We start from the raw sequence: 11,830 nt of genomic DNA on the forward strand, positions 1-11,830 counted from the left end.
GGAGTGACTTACTGCACTTGAAAGGACTGTTCCAGATTTTATCTTATATTTGAATTGTGGATATATGTTCTTTCTTTATTTTCAGGTCCAGAGGACAAGTTACAAGTTCACATTTATGGACTTTAATAGTTATTAATTGTTTATTTGCATAACTACCGTTATGATGTAAATAGTGGCATTACCATGCCAGACGGGGAGTGTGGCGCCCCAATAGGGGCATAGAATATGAGATGCATAGCCTCAATTAAGATTAGCATTGTTATATAGGTTAGAATTTATATAGTGTGGTTTGCCTAACTATTTTCACATAGCTAAATCTATGTGTTATCCTATGCTGCCATCTAGTGGCCTTTTGTTGTAATATACATGTCTTTCTGTAATTATTCCTCATGTGACGATGTATCTCCCCCTAGTGTACGCCCCTTCCTTCTTCCTGTGTGCAGTACTTCCTGTGTCATGGCCACAGTGAACAGCCACATGTAACAAGGACACACATGTAATCTGCACAGTACGTAGGAAAGGCATCATCTTTTGACCGCACAATACTATAACTGTTCATCTGCTGTTCCTATCATCTGCTGTAACTCTGATGTTAAAGAATAAACACCTCTTTCGAATGAATCGGTATTGACGAGTTCAGCTATCTGACGAGGATTGTCCGCAGTGAGTATATCTGCTTATACAGGCCAGGCATAGAGGTCTCAGCAAGGGATATATTTCGCTATCACAACGATCGGAGTCAGAATAGACAGAGTTACTTGTGAGGTCCATGTACAATGTGGGTACAGAATATAACACAGTCACAGATATGGACAGAGAGTGACTTGTGAGGTCCTACATGTACAGATTACTATAGTAACAGAGACGAGGCAGAGAGTGACCTGTGAGGTCCTACATGTACAGATTACTATAGTAACAGAGACGAGGCAGAGAGTGACTTGTGAGGTCCTACATGTACAGATTACTATAGTAACAGAGACGAGGCAGAGAGTGACCTGTGAGGTCCTACATGTACAGATTACTATAGTAACAGAGACGAGGCAGAGAGTGACCTGTGAGGTCCTACATGTACAGATTACTATAGTAACAGAGACGAGGCAGAGAGTGACCTGTGAGGTCCTACATGTACAGATTACTATAGTAACAGAGACGAGGCAGAGGACAGAGAGTGACCTGTGAGGTGCAATGGGTGCCCAGAATATAATGACATTACAGCAGATGAGCTTCTGCATGCTATTTGTAGACAAACAAACCTTTCTGAAGAAGAAGCTTACCTCTGGAAAGCTGCAGTTAAAGCAGGACACCCAGGAGCACTTGGCACAGGTTGCCCCGGTCCCCAGTCCTTCCTTACATAGGATGCGGTCACAGCCTTGGGGGTTTGTGCACCAGGTCAGGTTGGAGCAGCTTTCCACAAATCCACGAAGCAAAGCTTTCTCATACTACAAAATACAAGGAGAGCAAGTGAGTGGAGAGCTTTGCTCCTTACAGGAAGGATTCATCACTGAGCAGACTATGTGAACGAGCTGAACACTGGGTCATGTCAGGCCCGGATTCCCCACAAGGCCAGGCCTCGGGGCGGCAGCGGTGTGAAATCCCCCGACGGCCAGAACATGTAGTCCCGGGCGTCGGGCGGTAAGTTGCTTTCTACATTTAGTCCTGCTTTGCACAAGCCGGGGTAAATGTAGTGTGAGGGAAGCCGATTGTACATTTACAGGGGATCTCAGCGATGTCACCGAGATCACTTGTAATAAGTTTGCAGCCTGTCCGCCCTCCCCCCCTCTTTCCATGCTGGCTCTGTCCTCCCCCTGCTGCTCCGTGTATACAGTGAGAGGGGAGAGCTGTCTTCCACTCTCAGCTGTCACAGGGGTTCCAGCACAGCGCTGTGCTAGAACTCCTGTATTGGAGGCGACAGGGTCAATAAAGAGAACCTGTCACCTCCAATTGCTATCACACAGGGGATTGTTATCTCCTGTGTGATAGCAATAAAGTTAAGTGGGGAAAAAAAATATTAAAGAAATAAAAAAAAAAAAGTGATTAAAAAGTAAAAAATAATAAGCAAATTATTAAAAAAGAAGAAAATAAATTATAAAAAATAAGATTGAAAAAATTATTAAAAAAGTAAACGATAAGATAAATAAATGGCCTTGGGGCAGCAGGAAGAGTAAATCCGGTCCTGCACAATGTTTTATACTTCTACTTTCTTTATCAGAACAAATCTGCTCTGTGTTCTGGGCTTTCCTCGTACCTTCTGGACCACCTCCTTGGAGGAGATGATCTTGTGTATAAACTCCGAGGTGGGCTGCGCCAGGCAGTCTGTGGTGGGACAGGTACAGTTCAGTACCAGGTTCTGCTCTATCCTCGTGGTGAGATATTCATTCCAGCAGTTCTGTAGATTTCATAAAAGACAATGTCAGTGCTTTCTCCTAAATCCTAATCTTCTGCGCGGCTAAAAAGAAATAAAAAAAAAAAATCGCCATATGTGCAAACAATAGAACTCACATTGCAGCAGCTGTGCCCGCAGCACAGAGACGGAGGGTTGTCTGCTGGGCTTAGTGGACTCATACACACGGGGCATATGGGCTGTGGGCTCTCGGAGTGGTGGGGCTCATGGACCTGCAAACCCGAGGCAATGAGCAGAACCTCTGAGTCATCGGTGTATTTCTGCAGCAGTAAGTCCATGTTCCACTTGCAGTGAATAAGGAGGTGTTGGGCGCTGTCCTGGGTCACGCTCAGTGTCTCTGCAACTTGATCAACCATATAAGCCATCAGTGCCCACACTTCCTCCTGGCCCAGAGTGCGACCCATGGGCAGGAGAACAGATTCCAGGACTGTCTGCTCCACCGAGCCTCCGGCGCTGAAACAAAAGAAGTATAAATGTCACCATCATTGGATGACAAGAGTCACAGCAAAAGGAGAATCCAGTCACATGACTCAATGGGTGGAATCGATCAAAACTGGAGCAGATTTGCATGGCAGCCAATCAGCTTCTCTCTCTCATATTCAAATCTCAACTGAGCAAACTGAAGAGAGATGCTGATTGGTTACTAGGGAGGCACCGATACCGGTATTTTGGTACTGAGTACCGATAATTTTTTTTCGGGACTCACCGATACCAATTACTGAGTAACGGAAGTGACATTCAGGAAGTCAGGTGGCGTGTAAAAACTCGCCACCCGGCTTCCCGATTCACAAGAAAGTCTCCTCTTACCTTGGTATGTCCAGCCTGTCACCCCCGGGGCCTCTCCAGCTAGAACGCGGCCTTCCTCCGGTACCCAGCCAGCCAATCAGGAAGCCGGGCGCGTGTAATGGCACGACACCCTGCTTTCTGATTGGCTGGGAGGCCGGCTCCATGCTTCCTCGTCATGAAGCCAGCTTCCCGGCCAATCAGAATGCTGCGGTCTGCGTCATTACACGGCACACGGCTTCCTGATTGGTCGGGAAGCTGGCCAATCAGGAAGCCGGGCAGCGCGTCATTACACGTGACGAGAGAGCATGGAGCCGCTTCCCGGCCAATCAGGAAACTTGTAATGACGCGCTGCCCGTCTTCCTGATAAAGGAAGTACTCGTGCTAGGCATAGGAGCATATGGGCGAGTACGAGTACTCGCCCAAATACTAGGTGTCGGCACCGATATCGATACAAGTATCGGTGCATCCCTATTGGTTACTATGGGCAACTGCTCCAGATTTTGTCTGCTCCAGTTTTGATAAATTCCCCCCGCTGTTTCTTCCACAACCCACAGCTGCCATGCACAATACACACATTATACATCCTATGAGGCGCTTTGGGGGGGTTATTGAAATTTTCCCAGGACCGGTATTTGATTCTTGGGAAGTGTTGAAGCCAACGTGGAACACACCACACATTCACAGACAGTCCCCTTGTACCTGGAGGCCTGGCCGCCATGCTCTTGCATCTTCTTGCTGGCAGTCTGGAAACTGATGTGCGCTTTGCTTTTGTGTGGCGTGGACGGGTCTTTCGAAAGGTACTCAAGTATATGTGGGCTATCCTCGCTGCGCCGTGCGTAGCCCTGACTGACGAGGTACATAATACAGGAGAGGACGTCCGTGTGGCTGCAGCCGAAGCTCAGGAACTTGAGGCTCTTCCCAACCTCCAACTTCTGGCAGGAGTCGATGACCTGAGAAACAAGAAGAGAGATGCTGATTGGTTACTAGATGTGTAGTACTGCCGAGTAAAACCAGTGCGTGAACGATATTCATTACATTATAAAGCATTGAGCGTTGTATCAAAGCGTAAATTCTGAGGTGTACTCACTCTTAGATTGACCCCGTTGGGTAAATAATTCTGACCACAAAGCTTTCTGAAGGAAAGAGTATTTACCTCTCGAGCTGCCCATGTTCCTGACACTGCTCTGCTGAAGAGAAACCTTCCTTTGAAGTCTCCAGGAGTGCTGATCTTCTGATACCCCTCTGCACTTAGTGGTTCTTCCCACCAACCTCCAGGTCAGTACTGAATACAGTAATGATACAGGGTTCATCAGGAGGAACCATAGTCGGTGGAGGGAGAAACTAGGTCATCAACACTCCTGAAAAAGTCAGTTTTTCAGCAAACCTTAGAGCAGGGGTAGCCAAACTCCGGCCCTCCAGCTGTGGTAAAACTACAAGTCCCATGAGGCATTGCAAGATTCTTGCAGCCACAGGCATGACACCCGGAGACAGATGCATGATGGTATTTGTAGTTTCACCACAGCTGGAGGGCCGGAGGTTGACTACCCCTGCCTTGGAGGAAGGTTTCCGTTTAACAGATTGGGGTTCAGCAGTGGAAGAGGTAATGTTCTGGGTGTTCTATAAATGCAATTTGGGCTTTAACTGCTGCGGGACTCGAGTCCAATTCATTTCAATAGGTGGAAGAAAGGGAAATAAACCAGTCACATGACCTGAAACATCTCCATGTGACTGCGATCTTCCCCTGCCTGCAAGTGTAGTCTGAAGTGTTCTGCAGAAGACACACCACAGGACATCAGAGGCTCCACACTGCAAAGTCCTCCGGTATAAGCAGAGACGAATCGGTTCTTCTTTATAAATGGACGCCTTCATTATTTATATTAGATCGCATTGAGCTGGTTTACTCCACACAGCTGGTTTAATCCGGGCTGGATCATAATTACCACCAATAATTGTATTATCGCTCCAAGGAAAACAGCAGCAGCTAGAGAGGAAGAGGCTCCCTGGAGCAGACCCCAAACTTACCCGAAACACCAGATTGTCGATATGAAGTTCCTTTTCTTCCTTCATGATCTGTGTGATGAGACAGAGGATAATGTTTCTTTTCTTGTCCAGTGTGCGTCCTTCATCTTCCTCTACATTCAAGTATGTCTGCCTTGGAAGAAGCTGCAGAATCATCCCAGGACCTTGCTCAATTAACTTCTCTTCATTCAGACACAGGAGCCCTAAAAACAATGCAAGGGAGTGAGCGCAGGGATAAGAGAGGCAGAGGAGGCTGGAGGAAGAGGAGGCACACAATACAGCACGGGGAGAGTAGACAGAGGTGGATGCAACAAGGAGAGTACAGGTAGAGATGGCTAAAGGAAGGGACATAAAAAAGGGTATGAGAGAATGGAAGCAGAGAAGAGTGTGGAAAGAGGAGAGGCACAGAAGAGCACGGGAGGGTTATGAGGCAGAGAAGAGTGCTGGGAGAGTAAAAGGCAGCGAAGAGTAAAAGGCAGCGAAGAGTAAAAGGCAGCGAAGAGTAAAAGGCAGCGAAGAGTAAAAGGCAGCGAAGAGTAAAAGGCAGCGAAGAGTAAAAGGCAGCGAAGAGTAAAAGGCAGCGAAGAGTAAAAGGCAGCGAAGAGTAAAAGGCAGCGAAGAGTAAAAGGCAGCGAAGAGTAAAAGGCAGCGAAGAGTAAAAGGCAGCGAAGAGTGCAGAGGCAGCGAAGAGTGCAGAGGCAGCGAAGAGTGCAGAGGCAGCGAAGAGTGCAGAGGCAGCGAAGAGTGCAGAGGCAGAGAAGAGTGCAGAGGCAGAGAAGAGTGCAGAGGCAGAGAAGAGTGCAGAGGCAGAGAAGAGGTAAATGATGGGATAATGAGGAAAGGAAGAGGTGGAAATGGGGAGAGGAGAGGTAAACACAATGAAAGGTGGAGGAGAAGTGGGCACAAGAAAAACAGAGGCAGAGGTATGTGTAAGGAGAGACAGAGGTGGGCACAATTAGAGGAGAAGGAGGTGGGCACAAGGAGACTAGAGCAGAGGTGTACATGGGGAGAGGAGAGGCAAAAGCAAGTGCAGGAAAGGAAGAGGAGAGGCAGGAGGTAGGCATTAGTGATGGGCTCGGGAGTGTTCGCAAGCGCCTCGTGCCAAGCCCGCCAGAAAGCTGTCAGCGCGAAGGGCCAATCGCAGGCACTGAGACATTTCCCGATCTCTGCAGCTGCGGACCGGGAACATGTTTCAGTGCCTGTGATTGGCCCTGCGCGCTGACTGCTTCCCGGCTGGCTTGGCACGGGGCGCTTGCAAACACGCCCGAGCCCATCACTAGTAGGCATGCAGAAAGGAGAAGCAGAGGTGGCTGCTGAAAGGAGAAGCAAAGGTGGCTGCAGAGAGGAGAGTGGAATAGATGGGTACAGGAAGGGGGAAGGAGATGTAGAGGTGAGTGAAGGAAGAAGAGAGGAGTTCAGGTAGGGGACGGCAGAAGGAAAGGATGGAGATGACGCAATACTGAGTGTCTTGGACCACACTCACCTTTTTCCTTGTGCACTAGGATGCTGCCCTTGGCAGTTAGTGGTGCCAGCGCATGGCTCACCAAGGTCTCTGGCAGGCCCGAGGTCTTAATTATTGACTCTTCCAAAATTTCCTGGAAATAAAAGGTTCCTGTCATTTCATCATTTGTAATAAACGTGGTTACATTTGGCCACCATACCAAATTCGAGCTACCATGCACAACAGTGCAGCGGACTTCTGCTCCCTACCTCTATTATACACTGCAAAGTAGCAGACTCCAATTCCCATCATACACCACTGTGTAGCACACTGTAGCCCCCCCCCCTGCACCACATGGTACCAGCTTCTACCATCAAAGCCCAGTATATCACAATATAGCCCTTCAGTACATCTCACCTCTTGCTGATTAAACTGCAGCAATATGAACATCTGCAGTGTGGAGACCCGCAGGATCAGACCGCCATATTGCACCTCCGCATTTCCCAACCACGTCCACTGCAGCCGTCGTGACTGTACAATATCAGAACAGCCCGGGACATACTGACCTGGAAGAATGTGGGACACATAGATATAAAATATACTACTGTTACAGTGTGCCTGATCCAGAACTGGAAATGCTGGGGTATTACAAATAATGATGAACTGTTTTAGGGTATCATGGGGGCAGTATGTACAGGAGAGGGGTGTGGGGGGTATGACGGGGGGCAGTATGTACAGGAGAGGAGGGTGGAGAGTATAGGAGAAGAAGGAGAGGAAGGGGAGAAGAAGGAGAGGAAGGGGAGAAGGAGAGGAAGGGGAGAAGGAGAGGAAGGGGAGAAGGAGAGGAAGGGGAGAAGGAGAGGAAGGGGAGAAGAGAGGAGATAGAGTTGGTGGAGACACAAGTTGAGGAAACTGCCCTTAAGACCCCGTTCACATATAGCGACATACCTTTGCAGCGGCCGGGATAGCGCGACTTTCGGGGCGACGGTAGCGCAACCTTCTCCGTCGGGCTCCATAGAAAAAAAGCAAAATCGCGCAAAATCCGCCGAAAAAAGGGTCCGGTAGAAGCGACTTGCGACCGCGACATGGAGTTAAGACAGCTCCATTGAATAGCATTGGCCGGCGACTTCTCGCGATATCGCGCGGCAAAAATGCGCGATATCGCGGTGACAAGTCGCTATATGTGAACGGGGCCTGAACGTTTAAAGATTCCTCCCTTCAACTAGACCTGACCATACATCAAGTTTTCCCTTGTTCAGCCCCCAACTGCTGACCGCTTGAATGGGGGAATCCCCCCACCTCCATTCATTTTATGGCAATATATAGGAAGCGGCAACAGATGTCATAACAAGCTAGAATGTGATGGTCTTTCTTTTCCTATCGGAGCAAGCTTGTTATAACATCAGAGCTTATGACTGATTCCTATCCATATATAAAGATTCTGCACATATAGGAGAAAAGCGGTTCAGACAGAGATAAGGCTCCGGCATTGCCGAATATTAGTCTAAATATCAGCGCTGGGAAGCCATGGTCCATCATACACATTACTGGATTAGGTTGTGGTCTGGAGTCTTACTTTTTGTATAGAAGTCAGTGAAATTAAGCAGAGGATTGCTGAGGGATTGTGGGAATATTTTGGAGGGATCCATCATGTGACACAGAGAAGATATAGACCAACAACGGGGGGAGAGAACAGAGATCTGGACCTCTCCATCTTCCCCGGCGTAATCCCGGGGGTCGAAGCTATCTTCCATCTCCTGTAGACACAAACCAGATCATTAGTTAAAAGGAGACAGCGCCGCGAGAAGGTCCAACAATAGACACCAAAGTACTCTGCTAAACTGACCTCTACCAACAAGACCGTCCATCACCCAAACAGAAATAATGGAAGCCAACCCCCAGTATACCAACGTCTCTACCCAGCATGCCTCGGTTTTATGGTAAAGCAGTATTAAGGACAAGGTTTCTATATGCAGCTATGTGGATCGGCAGCTCCTCAACACTAGCTCTGGAGGCCTTACCCGGACCCCGTTAAATGAGTGTGGAGCTAGCTTGGAATGTGATCTTTGGCACTGGACCGGACACTGGTGTTCAATGGCACAGGTCCCACCACTCTTGATCTAACTTTATGCTCTTGGTATTGCTTTTCCACCAAACCGAGGCATGTTGAGAGTAGAAGGGATTATACCAGGCGGTCACTACTTCTTTTTTTCCTTAGCCAGTGTCCAATTTCTCCTGTAGGCAGCAGTATAACCCAACAGTCTCTGAATTCTTGGGTCTTTCAACGGACTCTAAGAAATGGTACAAAAATGTTCGCTCTCAATCATTGAGGGACACAGGAATTCAGATACAGTCAGGATGTCCAAAAGCAGTCCAACTATAGGATGGGCAACAAAGGAGAACGCCCGCCCAAAAAACAATACAAGCCTCTCTCAGAGGACTGGGGAACACTCAAAAAAAAAAAAAAAAGGTGGACCCATAACCCAGCAGGGAAGATGGGACCACCAACCTGATGCGCTTGCCACAGCTCTGGATCCAGACAGTGCTTCCTGTCTAACTTAACCAGTTCATTCAGGTCTGGAAAGTAGCGCATTGCAGAGCCCAGGGCCCGGCGGTCACATTCCAGGCTAGCCCCATGCGTCCAGTCCAGTGGGGCCCAAGTATGACCTCCAATGCTAGTTTTAGGAAATCCAGGTGGCTGCTGCATAGAGACCAGCTCAAGCTGCGACATAGCAAGGAATCTTGAATTCAATTTAATAGAAGAGAAATCCTCGATTAAATAAAACAAGAAAACAAAATGCTAACAAATGTGGGTACATTATTTTCAGCAGAGCTAGAGAAAAGACATACATCCTCCTAGCACATCCCTGCAGGCAGCAATATAACCTGACAAACATCATTTCTGTGTCCCTCAATGAATAAAGGTGCCCATCCCGCGATCTGACGATAATCGCAAAGTGTATGGAAGGTGTGCAACCGTTTTTACTGAACGGTCGCATGTCTTATGTCTAAGGAGCATGTTCAAAAAACAGCCGAAAATCGTAGGATTTTCGGCTGGTTTGTGGCATGCTCGGGAGACAAATGCCGAATGGGCCTGCGATGATCGCAAGTACGATCTGCCCGTCCAAGATGGGCAGATCGTACGGTTTTTAAATTACTGTACAACCATCGCAAGACAAAAGTCTTGGGTGGGTTGTAAAGTGTATGGGCACCTTAACCCCTTCATGCCTGAGCTTGTTTTTAGTTTCTGTTCCTAAATGACTGACACACTTTTTACATTTTTGCTGTGTGATTCTTCCACAGCAGCAAGTTTTGATTATTATTATTAGAATTTTTTAAATAATTATAGTATACAAATATATTTATATATAAACGTTTTATTTTCCTAATTTTTTGTACACTTTTTTTTTTTTTTACACTTTGTAAAAAAAATAAGTGTAAAACTGACATTTTTTTGTCAGTTTATATCAAGCAATCACTATGACTGCTTAATAGATTAACTTTTTAAAATTTTTTTAGTTATTATCAGGCTGCTCCAAGCTTAGGAACAGCTAATAATAACTTTAGAGACTGATCCTGACAGCATCACTCCCCTCTCGCCATCCCTCCTCCTCCACCAGAATACACTCCCATCCACTTCCCTCTCACCATCCTTCCTCCTCCACCAGAATACACTTCTACCCCATCCATTCCTCTCTCACCATCCTTCCTCCTCCACCAGAATACACTTCTACCCCATCCATTCCCCTCTCACCATCCTTCCTCCTCCACCAGAATACACTTCTACCCCATCCATTCCCCTCTCGCCATCCCTCCTCCTCCACCAGAATACACTTCTACCCCATCCATTCCCCTCTCACCATCCCCCCCTCCTCCACCAGAATACACTTCTACCCCATCCACTCCCCTCTCACCATCCTTCCTCCTCCACCAGAATACACTTCTACCCCATCCATTCCCCTCTCACCATGCCTCCTCCTCCACCAGAATACACTCCCAACCCATCCACTCCCCTCTCACCATTCCCTCCTCCTCATCCTCCGATATGATTGCATTGTCCAGCTGCTGCAGTCGGTATAGATGTTCTTCTCTCTGAAGATCTTTTGCCTCCTGCAGGTTTTTCAGCATTTGTTGAGGATAGCGGTTTGGGAAACAAATGCCAATGTGATCGACCACAGAATTCTCCAACCAGCACGGTCCAAGTGTGAGCAGACGGTCAGCCAGATAATGCCTGCAAAATGTCATGGGCAACAGGAGCACAGGGATATGATCAGAAGCACAAAGCTATGAGGCCGGAAATCCTCATCTACAAAACAATAAAAAATGAAACACTAACTGTACCCCGCCCGGAAAAGAATATGATCACACCACCTCCATCACCAGACATTGATCATCACTTGCTCTATACAAAAAGATCTCTCCTAGGCACTGGTCATTTCCCCTCTACAAACACAGATTCTAATTCCTCTATAAAAACACACGAACAATACTTCCTTCATACACAATGATCAGACCTCATCTATGAAGATTAACACCTCCTCTACCAGACACACCGATCACCCCTCCTAACCAGACACACCGATCACGCCTCCTAACCAGACACGCCGATCACCCCTCCTAACCAGACACACCGATCACCCCTCCTAACCAGACACACCGATCACGCCTCCTAACCAGACACACCGATCACCCCTCCTAACCAGACACGCCGATCACCCCTCCTAACCAGACACGCCGATCACCCCTCCTAACCAGACACACCGATCACCCCTCCTAACCAGACACAACCCCCAACCAGACACCCCGATCCCCCCCCCTAACCAGACACGCCGATCACGCCTCCTAACCAGACACGCCGTTCACGCCTCCTAACCAGACACAGCGATCACGCCTCCTAAACAGACACACCGATCACGCCTCCTAACCAGACACGCCGATCACGCCTCCTAACCAGACACGCCGATCACCCCACCTAACCAGACACGCCGATCACCCCTCCTAACCAGACACGCCGATCCCCCCCCCTAACCAGACACACCGATCACCCCTCCTAACCAGACACGCCGATCACCCCTCCTAAACCAGACACACCGATCACTCCTCCTTTCTACACAATGATCAGACCTCATCGATGAAGAGGAATCACACCCCCTAATAATAATAAATGAATGTATACACACACA

The 11,830-nt window shown here is 48.0% G+C and overlaps 1 protein-coding gene across 1 annotated transcript in view; it reads right to left on the reverse strand.

The window, feature by feature from the left end:
* Positions 1-11,830, reverse strand: part of CUL9 (cullin 9) — a 58,969-nt gene that overhangs the window by 11,759 nt on the left and 35,380 nt on the right. The window contains exons 25-33 of the mRNA XM_018567947.1: positions 10,668-10,878; positions 8,224-8,404; positions 7,065-7,213; positions 6,690-6,801; positions 5,210-5,409; positions 3,887-4,137; positions 2,500-2,854; positions 2,246-2,386; positions 1,275-1,439 (exon numbers count right to left, since the gene is read on the reverse strand). Of these exons, the coding sequence (XP_018423449.1) occupies positions 1,275-1,439; positions 2,246-2,386; positions 2,500-2,854; positions 3,887-4,137; positions 5,210-5,409; positions 6,690-6,801; positions 7,065-7,213; positions 8,224-8,404; positions 10,668-10,878 (1,765 nt within the window). The remainder of the gene's footprint in view (positions 1-1,274; positions 1,440-2,245; positions 2,387-2,499; positions 2,855-3,886; positions 4,138-5,209; positions 5,410-6,689; positions 6,802-7,064; positions 7,214-8,223; positions 8,405-10,667; positions 10,879-11,830) is intronic.

This window comes from Nanorana parkeri, unplaced genomic scaffold (assembly GCF_000935625.1).
Source record: "Nanorana parkeri isolate BGI_ZX_2015 unplaced genomic scaffold, ASM93562v1 scaffold1119, whole genome shotgun sequence".
Taxonomy (NCBI): domain Eukaryota; kingdom Metazoa; phylum Chordata; class Amphibia; order Anura; family Dicroglossidae; genus Nanorana; species Nanorana parkeri.